Here is an 18882-nt window from a genome sequence, read left to right on the forward strand (position 1 = left end):
AAACACAGAGGAGAAAACCGTGTACCTGGTGTCCCAAGTTATGCCCCAGGAACATAGGAAGCGGCCGCATACTGAATCAGGCTGCCAGTCTGCCAAGGTCAGTATTGTCTATGCAGACCGACAGCAGTTCTCCAGGGTCTCAGGCAGAGGTCTTTCATGTCACCTGACACCTGATCTTTTGAACTGGAGATGCCGAGGATTGAACCTGGGACCTTCTGCATGCCAAGAACATCCTCCGCCACTGAGCTGCAGCCCCTCTTTGACAGACTCTGGATGAAGGCATCTGCAGGCCATGCTGCACTCCACGGGAAGGGATAAGGAAATGTTATTTAATAGTACTCTGCTGCCAATGTTAAATTTCCCTTCTGCCACTTACCCAAATATAATCCAAGACACCAACCACACTGATACAAAGAAATATTACTTTTATTGTTACACAAAACTCAGGCTCATGAGGTTCCCGGGGCCTGATGCATCCTGAGCTAATTTTTCCTTATGCCTAAATACCTTAATGCTAAATTGTTTACAGAACAAAATGAATCAAAAGATCAAGAAGGTTATTCCAAACAGTCCACGTAGACTTCCTCTTACAGAGAATGGTGGCACCATTACCTTTGAGTGACAAGATACTATCAAAATACTTAATACAAATAAAAATCCTTTCTGGCTCCTTCTAGTAAGGCCGGAACATGAGATGTCAAAGGCTGAATATAGAATCTTTGTTCTAGATAAAAATTGCTCATAGTTATGTATTTACAAAGTTGTATAATGTCATACCGACCCACAGCATAGCAACAGTTGTAACAAGAGACATGGAATGTGCTGTTTAGATATTTTCCATAATTTTCACATGCCAGGCAAAGTTTCTTGCTCGCAAAACTAAAATGACAGGAGTTTTTATTTAAAAATCCCTAACAGGAAGCTTTTAAGGCTTGCTCTTAGAGGTCTAAACGTTCAAGCGGAGTAGTTTTCATTCAGAAATGCCTTGTCTGGAATTCCTTTTCAGCCATCAGAAGACTAATAGCCAAGGGGAAGAATGTGGAAAGAAAACTGGAGAAGAGGAGCGTGATCAAGGAGTACACGGACCATGAATCACAGACTTACGCTCCTCTGTCTAGAATTGGTTACTTTCCAGACAACCATGCTGACCGTTATGTAGTGAAGAATCCCTATCTCAACACTTACGATGGTAAACTCACTTCTGGGTGCTTTTACTCATGTCTGAGTCCTCCTGGCTCCTGCACGGGACACATCGAGTTTGTGAGCCTTGGAGAGCTTGCTGTGCATGCCTTTCAGCACTGGAGCTCTCCCCTCCACTCAGAGGAGTGCAGAAGTTGTTGTGAGTGATGAAGCGCCATGTGTATACATTGGACCGCTTGTGCCTGTCAAGGCCTCATTAAACCAAAAAGATACATTCTCGTTTGTATCCCAGTTAAAATCTGCTTTTCCTCTTCCTTGCCCCACAATGCTTCCATTTCACTTTCCTTAGGACTCCTTGAGCTGGAGTCATCTCTCCCTGATTCCATCGTCCAGCCCCGAATGGAAGCTCCAAAACCCCGAAGCACCACCACCAAGGACGGGTTTACAAAACGGAGTGCTCGTCTGGAGATGGAACTGGCACAAGTTTACCAGGTAATGGGGGTTTCCTGCAAGGCCATTCCAGCTCTCGGTACCTGGCATCTGTCTCTTGCATAATTCCCAGTTTTTCTTCTTCGGTATCCACTGCAGGCCTTACAAGGCCCAAAAATCCTACCAGGCTTCTCCCCCCTACCTCAGAAGCTACAAGGGCATTTCTGTAATGGTAATAAGGCTGTAGTATAATGGGATGGAGGGTGCTTTTTTAAAGGAAACAGAATTGTAGCTTATGCCAATGTTTATTGTATGCAGGGCTCATTTCGAGGGGGAGCGTACCCCTGAGTCAGTTCCCCCCGAGTCAGGTGGCCCCACCCACCTAACTTTAAAACATATTGGGCCGTTTAGGCCTCAATTGGGGCCAAAATGGCCACAATCGGGGCCAAAACAGTCCGGATTGGGTCGGTGCTGAGCAGGGGAAGCATCCCCCGCCTGGCATTGACCCAATCCCGGCCGTTTTGGCCCCAATCCGGGTTGCAACGGGTCTAAAATGGCAATTGTTGCCCATTTTGGACCCATTTCGGCCTGAATACGGACTGAAATGGCTGGGACTGGGTCCGTGCCGGGCAGGGGGAGCCTTCCCCACCCGGCACTGACCCGATCCTGGCCGTTTCAGCCCCGATCCTGGCTGAAACGGATCAAAAATGGCAATTTTTGGCAATTTTGGGCTGATTTCAGCCCGGATCGGGGCCAAAACGACCTGGATCGGGTCGGTGCCTGGCGGGGGAAGCCTCCCCCACCTGGCACCGATGCGGTCCCGTCCGTTTCAGCCCCAATCCGGGCTGAAATGGCTCAAAATGGCCATTGTTGGCCATTTTGGGCTCGTTTTGGCTTGGATTGAGGGAGGCCTACCCTGCCCAGTACTGACCCGGTCCCATCCTTTTAGGCTCTGATTCGGGCTCAAATGGGTCCAAAATGGCTGTTTTCGGCACTTTTGGCCCAGATCTGGGCTTAAACAGCCTGGACTGGGGCAGTGCTGGGGAGAGGAGGTTTCCCCTACTCAGCTCCGACCAGATCCTGCCCTGATCCCGGCCCAAAATGGCCACTTTTGGCCATTTGGGCCATTTTCTGCCTAGATCGGGGCCCGAACTGCTGGGATGTGGTCGGCACCAGGTAGGGGAACCCTCCCCTGCCCAGCACAGATCTGGTCCAGGCTGTTTCGGCCATGATCCGGGCCCAAACGGGGCCCAAATGGCCCTTTTTGGCCATTTGGGGCCCTTTTTGGCCAGGATCAGGACCAAAACCACAAGGATTGGGTTGGTGCCTGGTGGGGGACCCGTCCCTTGCCTGGCACTGACCCAATCTGGGCCCTTTTGGGCCTGATCCAGGCCAAAACGTGCCCAAAAGGGCCATTTGGGGCCTGTTTTGGCCTGGATTGTGGGCAAAACAGCCCTGATCGGGCTACTGCCAGGTGGGGGAACACTCCCCCATCTGGCAGCAGCCGAATCCTGGCCATTTTGGCCCGATCCAGGGGTGTAGCATATCCTAACGAGTTATGCTAATGAGTTCCTGCAGTTCTTTTTCTCCGAAATGACCCCTGATTGTATGTATTATTTTGTTCTGACTTCATTGCTTTCTACTTTTGTCATTCCATTTTTGCACTGTTTATAAATGTTCATGTCTAATAATTTTTTTTGCAATGTTTCTGTTTTTTTGTGATCCTAGCCTTGTTGCATTGTTTCTTGGAAGTTTCATGCTGTTTGATTGCAATATCTTCCACTGTATAACCAACTTTTAGTCTCATCATGAGAAAGGAACAAGTTAGTATTTCATCACTGCAGAGTTGTGTTGCTTGTTGGCCTTCATCTGCCTTCACTTTCCTTTTCACTGGGGCAGTTGAAAAAAAATGTAGCCCACCCCAGTTCCTTCTAGCATACTGGGGCAATATAAATAAATGATTGATTCCAATGCAAAAAGTTTGGACATCCACAGCAAAACCTATGGGATTTGAGTCCAGTGGCACCTTAGAGACCAACAAGATTTTCAGGGTGTAAGCTTTCGAGAGTCAGAGCTCGCTTCTTCAGACACCTGTGGTACACAATGGTTCTGGTAAATGGGAATGGGTGTGTGGGGGGGACTGGGGGGGGAGATGATGGCCATTTAAGCCAACAAATCAGGGCTGGTTCCTCAGATACTGTTTTCCCCTTTCAGATCCTGCAAGACAAGAAGACCCAAGTTAAGGAACCAAGGAAGCCACTTTTCTTCCTTCAGAAGGTATCAAAGTTGATTGGTTGTTCTACAACTCCAGCATTGGAAATACCTTCACTGGTACGTCAGCGGTTTATGGCAGGTCACAGCCTAAAGCTACCACTGCTTCTAATGTTATATGAATCATGAACAAAAGAACCAGAGAATGTTTATGGTTATCTAAAATTTAATTTAATTTCTTACATTTATATTCCGCCCTCCCTGCTTTCACAGGCTCAGGGCACTTTGCTTTAAAACTAGCTTTTAAAAAAATCAGCAAGCAACAATGGGAATGTTAAAGGGGACTTTGCTGCCCTTTGCAACATTAGAAAACTGTCCAGCTGTTGAAACAAGACATGTTTACCTTTAAATAATGTATACTTTAAAATTATGAGTGTGATTTGTGTTTATGCTATAGTGAATGTTTGCTATAAAATCAGCTAGGATTATTCATTGTCCAGAGTTGTATAGAATCATAGAGTTGGAAGGGGCCATACAGACCATCTAGTCCAACGCCCTGCTCAGTGCAGGATCAGCCTAAAGCTGATAGGTTATCTCAGTTTTGATCTTAAAATCTGAATTTTGCTGAGTAAAAAACTGTCTTCTACTTCCAAATATACAGTTCCACTGTTCCATTTCCAAGTCCTCTTTCTGTAACACAAGGCATCTTTTAATCTGTGCCAGTTCATACATTTGCTCCTAAGCCATTCATCTTTGGGAAGGACCCAAAATGTTGCCGTATGTATCTCTTTAGCGGGAGAACCAGAAACCTTCCATGTAAGGTTTTACCAAAAGGACCCATGTGTCATGCTATGCATGTCTGAACAGCCCCACACATGTAGGAACACTGGTTTCCAATGGGCCGTTTAAATCTGTGAATATATAGCTCCAGGCAAGATTCGATATTCCTCCAGAGGAGACTGAAAGAAGACTGATGCTTAAACGAAGGGTAATTTTATTGTCATAATCAAGATACAGAGTAAGAAATAAATGTAAAATGATAGCTTCCTTATGCAGCAAAATAAGATAGCAAGTCTTAGCAGGTCATTGCTAAAATACAATTTACTTGTGGCAATCCAATAAAACATTCTCTTTGCAAGACCCTATTATCCAGATGTAGTTATTTTAACCCAAAATAATGTGTCCCTCCCATTTGGCAATTCAAGTAAAAACCACCTGGGAGCAGGTAAAGGTGTGGGGCTGTCCCAGAAAGGGAACACAAAGATCACGAGGGGAAAGGAGGTTGTCAGGCTATAGATGACAGGCTATGGCAGATAGATCCCTGTTCCATTGCAACAAGAAATCCAGGCTCTTGGTTAAATGGTTTTTATTCTGAAATCAAATCATTTCCACAGATATGTCCATAGGGTTACTCAGAAGCAAGGTAAGCATCTGAGCAGTAATAGCAAGATTGACAGGAAAAATCCTTCCTCTTAGCACACACGTTTGCTCTTTCCCCCCTCCCAATAGTAAATAGGATTTTTGGCGCAAACTTGTGTGAGAACGTCTCACATATTTGTACTATCAAGTAGAGTCACTGAGAAAGCAAAAGATCAAAGTTGAGACATAGCAATGCATGTGAGTGAGCTGTCTACAAGATCAGAAGCACCAAAAGTTCCTACAGTCTGTTAGATAAAGCACCTGCCAGATGCCTGTGAAAGAAAGAGTTATGGCATTGGCAATATGACATAGAGTTACAGCATGAAACATTGATTCAGAACAGCAGGTCAGTATTAGCATTATGGGGCTCAGACATGACAGAGGTTTGGATGGAAAAATGAAGGTCCCTAATGCGTTGCAGGAGGCAGGAAAGTCTATGAGGAGCCAGGGAAGTTGTGTAAGCTGGATGGGAACCAGGTAAGGCTGAAATTGAAGAGCAGGGATGGAAGGAAGGATATGGAGGGAAGATTCAGAAAAGGAGGTAGGATGGGAGAAATTAGGTCATACGCTTCCAGACCAAGGAATCCGGTTACCTTGTATCAGTGCTGGAAGATGGTTCAGGGATGAAAAACAACCCTTTTGGGGGGGCAGGTCTTAAGGAGCCCTTTTTATACCTTTTTCTCTGACTAGTGGAAATGAGTGGGCTAGGGATGTGCCAGAACTGTGCATGGTAGTTGTTGGCCATTGGCTGGGAGCCCTTGGGGAATGATGAATGACTGATGATGGAAGGTGCTGGGGCTCCAATGAGACAATCTAGTTGACTCATGTCTGGCCCTGAGGGACCAGAATAAGATTCTCTGGTTTGGTATCAAAGAGAGATTCTTTCTGCACCTCTGGCTGTACACATCCTGAGGATTTATGGTGGCTTCTGAAGGGGGGAGGGCGTGTCTTTTGAACATGTCCCTGATATCTGTAAAAAATCAATAAAGAGATTTGCTTTAGACGCTCATTGCCCGGTTCTCCAGGAAACACGGTTTTATTTTACATCAGTTAAAGAAAGTGTATTAGCGTTTTGAGTTGATCTCTGTTCCCAAACTCAGAGCAGTGCCCCACCCCGTCCCCTAGTGGACCATCAAAACTAATTCTGCTTCAGTAAAATATGTCACTATCAGGGAATGATGGGAAGGTTTCTCTTACACAGTCTCCTTTTTCTTTACCTGTCCTTACTTGACAGAGGTCCTGGTTCACAGGCCAGTTTAACTGGTGTATACTAGGATTGAAAGGTCCAACTATGAACCCTACGCTAAGGCAATCAGGGAGATGCCTTGCAGATCCACCCACGGTGCCTTTTCAAAATAAGTCAGCGGATGATTAATTGTTTTTTCTGTTGTGTTTGGACAGATCGATGAAGAGAGAGACTTAGCCGTGATTACACTGCAGAAGTTAATCCGCGGCAGAGCTGTCCAGAATATGGTATCCTCTTTTGCATTTTGGCATTCAACAATCCAGTGACAAAGGTCTGTGTGACCCAGGGGTCGAATTCTGTCTTCCTCTTCACCATGTGCACTATGCACAGTTTCTGTTAGCATCAGGGGAGTCTCTTTGGCACTCCACTCCATCTTACAAACTCAGTCCTCAAAACTTAATCCGGAGAGCAGCACCGGAATTGTCAGATTCATTTAAATTGTCTCGCCAAATCATGGCTTCCGTCGATTGTACTTTGGAACCTAAACCACACGTTGAACATTGAGGCAGGCTTTACGTTGACATCTGATCAGTGTTTCAGTATTTCGATGCAATGCCCTTTGAAGGCAAAACAACACCCCTAACTATGGCCCACTCCTCTGCTTGAAGCCAGCTGGGAGACCTTGGGTCAGTCACAGCTTCCTGGAGCTCTCTCAGCCTCACCTACCTCACAGGGGGATTGTCGTGAGGATAATAATAACACACTTTGTAAACCACTCTGAGTTGTCCTGAAGGGTGATATATAAATGGAATATTATTAATGTTATGTTATTATTGTTTACTTAAACATCATGGTAAACCACAGTTAGCAAGAACCATGTTTTTGTGTAGCGGGTAGTGGGGAGGTTGTTGAGTCTTTTGCAAACCATGGTTAATTAATTCAGGCACCCTGTCAAACCGTAGTTAATCTTCCTTAAGCATATGTTGGCCTAATGTCTGAACTGAATCATCATATTTATATTTAATAGGATTAAAACGGCCATAGGGTGTAAAGTGCCAAAGCTGCTTTGTCTGTTGTGAGGGCAGTGGCTTCCAGACCAGCAGTCTTTTCACTTTGTATTGTGAGAGGGAAGGAGGAGAGCAGGGGACTGAATGAGAGGCAGGAAGAGAGAGATGGACAGAATGCCTCTTTGAAGGGGAATCACCACTAGCCGATGTCATCAAGAAACCACTGCATATTATTACTCTTTTCTGGTTCTTGTTTTCCCATCTCTCTTTAGACTTGATTTGTGAATTCTAAAATTTAAAATGCAATTGTAACCCCATAGTGTCCGGTTATAGATCCACCCACTTTCTCAGGGCTACTGTCCCTTTATGTTTCCTCCTCCTCTTACAATTTTCTGGTTTCCTTGCAGCCAGCTGATGGCCTCTCAGCATTCATGAATCAATTCTTAATGATTTCCTTTCATTTCTTTGCCATGTGGCTGCTCCGTTAATGTAGTTTGAGGCAGTTTCAAAAATAACACAACAGAACAATAGAAATAAAATGCAGCCAGCAATAAAAATAGCCCAGTAAAAGCAGAAAGACCCACCATCACATTTTCATAAAATACTGCAGTTTAAGTGTAAAAGAAACTAGCAACAGGTACAGATAAAAATTATAACCCATTGGAGGAATGTTAAAATGCCATTTCAAATAGCTGGTAGAATTTTAAACAAAGTTTAGCCTGACCACCCCACAAATTAACAGATTTGGTACCAGCAAGGTTCAGGCTTACAGACCACCAAGATTTTCAGGGTATAAACTCCCTACTTGAGATAAGATAGATTTAGTGCCAGATGAAGAGGCAAAGGGAGTGTATCCCAGAGGACAGCCCCCCCCCCCAAACAGAATAGGGCCTGCTCTCCTCTTGAAGTAGGGGACAAGAAGCAGAACCTGAAGTGAAGATACTAAAAATTTGGGCAGGTAGTCCTTTGTCCAAGACTGCTTAGAGTATATAAGGTGAAAAGTATCACATTGCATAGAGATACTGAAGTTCTTGGTGGAGAAGTGAAATATGGTGCCTGCCTGTCGTCAACATCTGACATTAGTTTTATTGCCGTATTTTGAACAACTCCCCGCCTGTCTTCCAAAGCAGCCCCACCAGATATCCCTAAAGTAGAAGCAAAGTTGTAATCAGTTGTAACCAGGCCCAGGCCCGTCGAAGGCAAAAACCAAAATCCATTTAATATCTTTTGGTGCTTGGGCACCAACCCAAGCAATACAAAAACATCAGCAGGGCCAAATCTCACTTGCCCAGGAAGCAACGCTGCCACAACCCAATCCAGCTTGGTTGAAGATACTAGGATAAGACCCGTCCATGTTGATCTAAAAGCACCCCCAAGCTGCAAGCCCACGGGCTCAACACAGTTACAGACCCCTGCCCTAAAAGACCCCTTGACGCTAGTTCAGTGTTGAGCTGGGTAGGAATGGGGGTCTCTCTATATGATGCTAAATATCTACTGGATGAACTACTGGATGATGTTGTGGATCAGGAATAAGCAACTGTGGGGCAGGGGAGAGCAATAGAGGCCTGGGCCGAGGTGTTGGGGGACAGTAGAACTGAACAATCTCCCCTGCACTTGTTCCCTAACCAGAATTTGCTTCCTTGTGCTACTGTTTGTCACAGAAGGGAAACAAGACAGGTATGCAACAGTAACACCACGCTGTCCTTTTGCCTACCGGGGCTCAAAACGGCCTGGGGAGGCATTTACAGTCAAGGAAACAGTGCTGAGGGAAGAGTTTCCCGGCACCAAGTGCCACACCTGTGTGCCCAGTGCACCTGTGTTTTGCAGATAAATGGCATGTTGGGGCACTAGGATGTGGGTCTGCTTTGTCACGCCCAGCTTGTACCTTAGTCGGGCTCAGATTTCTTGCCCTCTGAGATTGCTTGCTTTGTGTATTTGGGAGCAGGGTCTAGGGCCTTATGAGATGCGCTTGGAGCGTCCAGCAATTTTTGAGAATTCATTCTCAGGGTGCAAAAGCTGGATGCTCCGAGCACAGCGCATGTCCAGTAAGCAGTAGAAGACAATAAGGGAAGCAGCGGCAGGCAGGGAACTGTGCTTGGATCAGAATGGGATGACGTAGGTTTGATCTTCATTGATTGATTTCTTGACTGTAAACAAAAGATGTTTGAAGGGAAGGAGAAGCGACTGGAATTGATCCAGGAGCTGCGTACGACTCACGCTCTCCAGGAGGACGGGCAGCTCTTGAAAAAAGCAGAGAAGCAAGTGACGTTGGCGTTGCAGCGGCAGCGAGATCTGCACGAGCACAAGGTTTGGCTGCGTTGCGTCCACCCTTCAAGCCCCAGTGGCGGTCTCTCCCCTTTGCGTTATTCACGTTCCTGTGATAGCGATGTGGAGCTGAGGGGGGAAGAAGACACGAGCCCTTCTCTGCCCCGGGGACAAGGTCCGATGCAGGCCCACCCGGAGGCAGGACACAGACTTCCTGCTGTGTATGCTCCCAAAGAGGTCTAAAAAATCAATCAACGACTGTGACTGACAGCCAGAACTATGACTCCCGAAAGAGGACAGGCAGTGTCCATTCTGAATACGGAATACCATTTTTGGCAAAGCTCTGAGTAAGAAGCTCCAAATTTAGTCTTTTTTTCTTAAAGTCATTTTAGGAATGACATATAAGGAGCTGAAATAGCATATATGCCTACATAGAATTAATTTCTATGGGCTATGCCTGTGTTCAATAATGTTTTATTTAATCCGATCTAGAACTTTCAGATTCTTTTTAAATAAAAGTAGGGGCCTGGAGCAGATCCCCCTTCTCGTGAGGGTGGGTTGTCTCGTCTACTCTAGCGCCATTCTTCTTGTTTTGTCTTCAGCTGTCCCTGGTAGAAAAGCATTTGGCTCGGGTGGAAGGCAGAGCCATTGCAAACTTGTTGGACTTCCTGTCCAAAGAGCTAATCAGGCTCCAGGAAGAGCGGCGGATCCATGCTTTTGCCATGCTAGCTGAAAGGCAACGGCGAATGCGGGAAGCAGAGGAAAGCGGACGCCGCCAGGTGGAAGAAAGGCGCCGGCGGGAAGAGGATGAAATCTTCAAACAGGCATGTAGAGGACAGTCGATCAGAAAGTGCATGATCACGGGCCAACTGAATTTGCTCCACATGGATCCACAGACAATGGAGCCAACTGGTGGGGTGGATCCAACCATCCACTAAGTAGCCTTCTTCCAACTTAAGAGGCTGTTCCCTTCTATGGAAGAGCCACTTAAGTTGGAAGAAGACTGCTTAGATTGTGAGAAGACTTGAAACTTGAGCCAAAAGGAAAGGAGCGTTTAAATGTTGTAATGAATGAATAAACTTTGCTCAGTGGACTGAGTAAGATCCACCGTGGTGTCAGGTATTGGGTGTGTTTCGGTGGGCGAAGTAGGAGGCAAGGAGCCCGACAGCCAGAATACCAAGAGGTATACCATCACCGGGACCCATGTCTGTTGCTTAGTAGAGGGACATCTGTAGACACAACACAATGTCAGATTTTTGCCATGTTACTTCATAGTTTGAAAGAGGCCCCGATCTCGATTTTTTCTTTGACGCTGCTCCCTTAGCCGTGCCCACAAGCATTCCACATTCTTGAGTCAACTCAAACATGCAGGTAGCAGCTGATCCTTTGTCTAAAAACAGAATTTCACACATGTCCTCAGCTAAACCCCTACACAACTGAGCCCTGCAAACCTAAACAGTGCATTGTTGGCCTGACCGAGTGGCAGGTGGAACAATAGGAATTTGCCAGCACGGTGAGGTGTTATTGTCTGGAGCCACCGAACGGGCTGTAGTACAGGAAGCTCATATGATTTGGGGCTAAGAAGATTTTTTTTCCCACCTAGGTTGTTAACGTACACCAAAGCACAGTTGACTCCTACCTAGAGGATGTGATTTTGAGCAGCATGGAGACAACAGCTGATGAACAAGCCAGAGAAGAAATTCAGAAAGTGGCCGTGAAAATTAATGACGTCGCTTATGAAATGGAAGAACGGTAGGGCTGTTCAGGGAGCAACCTTGCGGGTTACATAATAGAAGGGACAAGAGCACAGAGTCCGTCTTCATGGTCTTTGTGTGGGTTTTATGCCTGTACAGAAACAAAAGACAGCTTTGCCTTTCTGTGCATGCCCTGAAAGGGACGAGCAAGCCGCACGGTTCTCTTGCAACCACCCTGTTTGAAGCAGCTCTGCCACCTTGCTCGTAAGGAATATTTCCCCTCAGCTTTAGTCTTTCTTTCTTTTCTTAGTCTAGGTCTTCACTTCTGCATTACACATTTGTCCTTATTTAATTCCCTCATGTGATTTCTTCTACATTTTAAAAATTATTGGACTTGAAGCCCCAGACAGCTCTGTGAGTGATGTCCTTTCAGCTTTCTTCTCAGGAATATTTCTTTTCTCTCCTTTCCCCTAATCTTAGTTCCTGCTTTCGTTCCTGTGTTAGAAGTAGGTGGACATTTGCCTTCCTTTTATTCCCTTAGAGAATTCTCTGCATTTAAACGTTGCTGGGGATCCAGGGAGGCAGATCTGTAATTATTTCTTCACTTCCTTTTCTGAAGGAATATTAGTTTTCAGCCCCCTTTCTCCTTGCTCCACGATTTCTAGTTTTTCATTTATGTACTAGAAAGACGAGGATATTTGTAGTTGTTTATTCCCTTTGTTAACTTTTCCAGCTTAGCAAAAAGAACGCAAAGGTGAGAAGCTGGCTGGAATCTCCTCTCTCACCCCCCCCCCCCGCTCTAGCAGTACTCGTGCTCCGGCCTCAGTGTCGCTGCCTCCGTGCCGTCCTCACAAAGCTGCCTCTCCGTCTTGGACATTGGCACCGCCTTCTGTGGCTCGTCTGAGTGAGCCATCTGTGCAGTCCTGCATGGAACTGGGCATGCGCAGGCCAGCCACGGAGGTGAAGTTCAAAAGAATTCTAGAGCTTTCAAAAGGGACTAGAGTGCCCCCGCCCAATCTCACAACGACACTTTCCCACCCAAACCGTCACGTGATCAGGGAGGGGAGAGTGCTTTTCCTTCACTGCCATGGAGGGTGGACGCAACTTTCTGACACTCAAAAATTTACCTCAGGAAGACATTTTTTGCTCTTTTTTCCCTATTTGACCTTTTTCTGTTCTAAAAAATGTTTGGAGTGCAGCACAAAGGTGGTTCAATCAGATGAGCGTGAACTGCACCTTGTTTGTTTAGAAGAGGGCCACAACATCTCCCTACTGGTAGAGAGTCCCACTAGTTCACATGAGACATGAAAGGGTGGCAAGACTTAAAGCAGCCCTGTAGGAGAAGGCTTCGGGGGCTCCTGAACAGCTTGCAAAGCGAGGCACCTGTCAGGCCTGGCTAGGAGATTCTCTCAGACTCTCCACTTGATCAAATGCAGTTGTACAAGTTAAAGGTCTTTGTTAGAGATTACTCCCTACAAGTGCACTTATACGTAGTAATTGCCTGGAATGCCAAAGCAATGCACTCCCAGAAAGGTTATACCCCCAGTCCCCTCTCCTCAGTTCAAACAACAGTCAGTTAAAGTTGGTGCAGAGCTGCAAAGCGCGAAAGTCCTGGAAGAGTTGCCGAGCCGAGTTTCTCAAGGTCAGTCTGTTCCCAGACCACTCAGTCCCAGCTGTACTGATAACACTGCAAAGCGTAGCCAAAATACAGTGAAGGAAAACAGCAACTACGCTATTACCCACCCACCCCAGTATATATCCATTCACAGGTATGGCAGGCAGGCTAGCTTGCCTGTCTGACAGCACCAAGCCGGAAAAAAGAGCACATACACCATTCTTGGCTTCAGTGTGTCCGGCTCAGTCCTTTGATCCGGCAGCTCCTTCCGAGCCAAAAGCAAAATCGTTTCCTCTGTTGATATCAGAACCGATAAGGCTAAAAAACTCACCAACAGACTCACCTTGCAGATCACCTCCGTCGAGATGCAAATCGGAGGGATCTTCGGGTAGGGTTTCACTCTCTCCCCCATGAATCTTATCCCTCTAGCAAAGAGTTAGGGGAAAGCAGTGTTGCAATCATTATTTCGTTAAGCAGCCCAGACTCTCCTCCAGGTAAGTGATCTTGCTAATCTCCTGTGTGGGATTGCCCAGAAGGCTTGACAATGAAAACAGGGTTGCATTGATCTGTGACTGTTGTTCATTGAGAGATCTTCTGTGCAGGCACACGTCCCTCCCTCCTCTCCCTGCTGTGGACTGCTCGCTCTCAGATGCCGCTTCTCCGTGGCGGTGAAGGGAGGACAAATGGAGGAGCGCTCTCTCCTCTCCTCTCCTCTCCTCTCCTCTCCTCTCCTCTCCTCTCCTCTCCTCTCCTCTCCTCTCCTCTCCTCTCCTCTCCTCTCCTCTCCTCACACATGAAGGTTTGGGTGGGAAAGTGCCATTATGAGACAAAGTTGGGGTGGCGCCCTAATCACTTTAGAAAGCTCTAGAAATCTTTGGATCTTTACTTCCACAGCTGGCCTGCACATATGTACTTCCTGCACAGCTGGCCTGCACATGTGCGGTTCCTATGTGGAATTGCACAGAAGACCACTTGATAAACAACAGTTACAGGTAATTGCAACCCTGTTTTCTCAGTCCACATCAGGTCCCTGCAGAGCTGTTTTGCAGCTAAAGTACATGCCAGGGATGTATCCATCCCCAAGGGCTCATATAGTGTGGCCCTAAAATCTCTCTCAGTGACTAGCACAAAGTTCTTCACAGACAATTCAAGATGCAAAAGGAAAAGTGCAGAAGAGTCAGGGAAGAACAGGGCAAGAAAGAGGAAGAACAGAAAACCTCTTACACTCCTGCTCTGCTTTGCAGCCAAACTCGCCTGCAGTCCGAAGAGATCGTGGCAGAACTGGTTTATCGCTTTCTGATCCCCGAAGTGCAGAAAATGGCCATTAAGGAGAAAGGTGAGAAGCCCGGTTCCCCTGAAATGATTCTAGTCTTTCCTCTGAAGCCCTGGCTCCACTGTCTGGGGCGGGAGGGCTGTCAGGGCACCAGCAGCAAGGATTGCTAGTTCTGGCTTCTCCTGGGCAAGTCCACACAATAACTGAACTGGTAACGATTTGCTGCACACTCACTGCTGGAAGGCTAAATGGGCTTCGCCCAGCTTTGTGCGCCTCTGCCTGGTGCGTGTGCGGAATCCAGTGGCTCAGCATTTGTAACATAGTCCTTTTCTATACCGTTTTGGGGGGAATTTTTACTAGCTTCTGAGGCCAAGTCCCCCAAAGTTCTAAAGCCGCTGATTGTTCCTTCTAGGAAAAGCCAGGGGTCCCTAACCTTTTTAGTCTGGGGGCGCATTTGGAATTCTGACACAGTGTGGCGGGTGCAGTAACAAAATGGCTGCCACAGAATGGCTTCTGCAGGAGGCAGAGCCAGCCACAAAATGGCTACCATAGCTTGCCTTTAGTCACACTGTGAAGATCCTTGCGCTATGGAAGCAGCTTCTGCCAAAGCAGTGTTGTTAAAAATCTGCACAACTGACCAATACTCCAATAGCTATGCTTTGCAAAAGCCCCACACATTTTCTAAAAACACCAAGAAAGTTGATGGCAGGCACAATTGTGCCCACGGGCATCACGTTGGGGATGCCTGGCATAGGCCATCTCTCACAAACTGATCCCATTTTCCAGTGACAGCAACCAGCCCCTGATTACTCCATGCAACTGCAAATGCGTGGATGTTCTCTGTCTTTGAGAGACAGATTTACAAAGCAATTGTAGGGGTTTGTAGCAAAGAGCAGAATCAATTTATTGGTTTTTCTTGGAGCTTGCCCAGGAAAAGCGGCACACCAGAATGCCAAAAGCTCAGCGGTCTCCTCTGGAGCAGAGTCTGCATGCAGGACACTTCCCCCTCCTAGACCTGAGCTGTTCCTTCATGGAAAGGGACTGTGCTCCTCTGGCCGCATGGCTGGGTAGGTCCAAGTTTACACAGATGTTGCCTGGCGACCCAGACTGAACTTTTTAAATGGTCCCAAGTAAGCAAAAGATAATGGTCCTGCTGTCTCCCCTCCTCTGCCTGCCATGGGGCAAAAACTGAAGTCCTACACCCCACCCTGAGAGACGGCAAAAGGACTGACAGAGGAAGGACAGTGCAGGGTCTAGAGTTCATTCTTGGTGCATGAGAACATTTAAAGATACAGGTGTAATCTCTAGAGATGGCCAACCATCTTTTAAAAATGAGTGTTGCATTTTATTTATTTAAACAATAGACAGTAAACATAAAAGATAAGAAAAGACACAACAATATGAAAACCAAACTAGCAGTACATATACACACGAGGAAACAAACGGGAAAAGCAACTAACAATAATATAAAGAAGGTACAAAATAGATTTTTTTTAAAAAAAACTAGTTGAGTTCTGATTTTCTCCACAAGAAATATATATCATTTTCAAGGTCTCACTTATTCTATGTTAAAAATAAGAGCCCTCTTTTTTCTCTTGTTCATAATTCTTAATCCATAAATCCAGATATCTTCAAATCATTGTTATCTATTTCATGTAGAAAGTCTATGAACGGTTTCTATTCAACCAAAAATATAGATAATGTACCTTCTCTAATCAGTGAAGTAAGTTTTACCATCAACACAAACTCTAAACCTTTATCCATCATTCCTCCATTCTAGGCAATGTTGGAGTTTTCCATTTTTGTACATACAATACTCTTACTGCCGTGATCATATATATATAAGAATAAAGTTCCAGAACTTCTTTCCATTTTTTTTAGTGGAAAGGTGGCTTTAGTCTATACATGTTCTAAAATAAGTCAGCTAAATCTGGTTTTTCAAAAGAGACCTGAGTCTGTCCCTGCTCTCCAGACTACCCCTCTGAGGTAGGCTTGGCCAGGGCAGGCCTTGGAGTGCGCTGCAAAGTCTCCTGGGTCCTGACACTGCAGTTGTCTGAACGTGGCACGCTCCAAAGCCATTCCTTAATTGAAGCTCAGTAGCACAATACCTTGGCAACAAAGAAACAGGAAGTGCCTGCCTTCCACGTGTGGTATTGCCTCACCCCCAAACAACAGCGAACAAGAGTTTTCAGCCAAATGGGGGAGCAGGAGAAGGGGAGCCACTCCTGGCAACAGGCCGCGGCCCACTGGTGTTCCTGCCATTAGCGTGACTGGTGCTGAGGGAGGGATAACGATAACAACAATAACAACATTCAGTTTATATACTGCCCCTCAGGACAACTTAATACCCACTCAGAGCGGTTTACAAAGTGCTATATACCCATCTGAGGTCTCTCCTGTCCCGAAACCACACCCTCCTCAGGCTTCACCCCCAAATCTCCAGGAATTTCCCAACCCAGAGTTGGTAACCCCAGTTAGGACTACTGGGACCCACCACGAACCCGTCAACAAACATCCTGTCTGGGGCTCCCTCCAGGGTTAACCCTAACCTGGACTCAACACAAATGCCCTATGAAAATAAATCACAGGACTTGAGCCCAAAGGTGACCGATGCCTCTGGAATTTTGACCCTCTAGTCCCCTCCAGCTTAGCCATAGCCTTTCTGTAACTGACAAAGGGCAACTGACCAGGTACCTACTAGCCAGCAATTCTCTACCACGGTATGTGCCATTTTACATGTTGTTGGCTTGCCCTAGATGGCCTTTTTCCCGTTATTGTAAAAGGTTTCCTTGGTTGCTCTTCTAGACAACGACAAAGATGTTGCTCAGTAGAGACAACAGGGGTGTCAGCAACATAAATAATAATAATAACAACATTTGATTTATATACTGTCCTTCAGGACAACTTAATGCCACACTCAGAGCAGTATGTCACTATTATCCCCACAACAATCCCCCTGAGAGGTGGGTGGGGCTGAGAGAGCTCTGAGAGAGCTGTGACTGGCCCACGCTCACCCAGCTGGCTTCAAGCGGAGTCCTGGGGAATCAAACCCGGCTCTCCAGATTAGGGTCCTGCCGCTCTTAACCGCTACACCAAACTGGCTCTCTTGGTGCTTGGTGCTTCTGTTCAGATCTGTTAGCTGAACGAGAGAACCTGGGGGGGGGGGGGGGAAGGCCGGCGTCGTATAGCAAGAGCCTCTCAGTTCTCCCTCTTCTGCTTGAGCACAGTGAGGAAGGCCCAGAGGAAGCATATCCACGCTGCCCATCAGATCATCCATGGGAATGCACCAACCGCCGTAGGAACCCTGTTTTCCACACCGGGGTTGAGTGAAGCGACTCAGGCTGGGGGTCCAGTCACTTCTGGCCCAGGTGGCCCCCAAGAAGCTCTGGAGGTGCCAGACGACCCGCCTGCTGCCCCAGCTGAGACGGAGCCATCACACAGAGGACCCCATTGCAAAGATGCACGTGGGCAGGCCCCGGACAGTGTGGACAGCGAGGGCAGATAAGGTAAGGTAAGGTATGCTGGACAGGTGTCTCTTCCCACTTGCCCTCCTCCCCAAGCACCGTGTCGCATTTTTAAAAAGAGCGGCAAAGGATGACCCTTGTGGGGCTTTGCTTTTCCTGATGTGGCCTTTGGACTGCTTGAGGAACGGGGGACTAGAAGGATCCCTCTCCCAACGAGTGCATGCTCTGTCCTGGAGAACGTTGTGTGTTTGGGGGTGTGTGTGGGGTGTGTGTCTTCTTCTTCCTCTGTTTTTCGGAGAGAGAGAGAGAGAGAGAGAGAGAACTTCATGAAAAGCTGTCGTGAGAGCCCATTTTGCTACAAAAATAGCACCCACAAAGTTTCTGCCCCTCCTCACCCAGCCCTGCTTTCTTCCACAGCCCCCAGAGCCTGTGTGAAAGAAGACTCCTTTGCCTGTCAAAAAGAACCCGTGCTTCAGGCAGAAGGACATTGGCAAGGACACTCTCCTAGTCCTGGCTCACGATTTTAAAAATCCCACTTAAGAAGAGCTGCTGTGTTGCAGCAGCAACGTGCGACAAACGGGGGTATTGCATGAAGCCCTGAAACAAACCAGCGCTATGTTGTCTCGGTCAGACCTCTGTCAAGATGCTCGGAAGGAGGTAGTCCACCTGCCCCTTCAGAACACGTAACGCCTTTCCCTGCAGCCTTCGGTTTGCAGCTCAAAACACATTGATGACTTCTGTGTACGAAGAAATAAAGGCAAACTGGTTAGGAATATGGCAAGACTGATTTCTGGCAGGACATCAGCAACAGGGTTTGGAAATTATGGAGCAACACATCAGTGTCTCAGATGCGTATAGAGACTAAACGAGCTGCTGTGGCTAGTACTCTGCAAAACCTGGTCCTCATACTGTAGATACCCTCCATGCCATCCAGCCTCCTCCTTGACCCCAGACCCCAGTGACATTTCTGACCATTTGCCCCAGCTTTCTGCCCCCCCCCCTCCATGATGAGGAATCCCATCCATTGCTGTCGCATTCCCATTGAGATCAGGAGAGCTGCAGCAGCACGAAAGTCACCAAGGGTGTCTCTGCCTGAATGTCCTCCAGAGAAAGAATGGAATTCTCCTAATTCAGCCTGGCATGAAGTGAATGCCTGGAAAGGAACAGCCCGAGGCGTTT

At 46.9% G+C, this 18882-nt stretch overlaps 1 protein-coding gene across 3 annotated transcripts in view; it reads left to right on the forward strand.

Moving 5' to 3' along the window:
• Positions 1-18476, forward strand: part of CFAP91 (cilia and flagella associated protein 91) — a 33583-nt gene extending 15107 nt beyond the window's left edge. For 2 of the 3 annotated variants that reach the window (XM_055002684.1, XM_055002686.1), the window contains 10 exons: positions 1007-1189; positions 1490-1632; positions 3784-3900; positions 6601-6672; positions 9553-9699; positions 10260-10481; positions 11261-11409; positions 14211-14302; positions 17467-17745; positions 18121-18476. In XM_055002684.1, coding sequence (XP_054858659.1) covers positions 1007-1189; positions 1490-1632; positions 3784-3900; positions 6601-6672; positions 9553-9699; positions 10260-10481; positions 11261-11409; positions 14211-14302; positions 17467-17744 — 1403 coding nt within the window. In that variant the 3' untranslated portion in view covers position 17745; positions 18121-18476. Of the gene's footprint in view, positions 1-1006; positions 1190-1489; positions 1633-3783; positions 3901-6600; positions 6673-9552; positions 9700-10259; positions 10482-11260; positions 11410-14210; positions 14303-17466; positions 17751-18120 lie in introns of all 3 variants that reach the window. The other variant, XM_055002685.1, reaches the window with a different exon arrangement.
• Positions 18477-18882: the final 406 nt, after the last annotated feature.

This window comes from Eublepharis macularius, chromosome 18, assembly GCF_028583425.1.
Source record: "Eublepharis macularius isolate TG4126 chromosome 18, MPM_Emac_v1.0, whole genome shotgun sequence".
Lineage (NCBI taxonomy): Eukaryota > Metazoa > Chordata > Lepidosauria > Squamata > Eublepharidae > Eublepharis > Eublepharis macularius.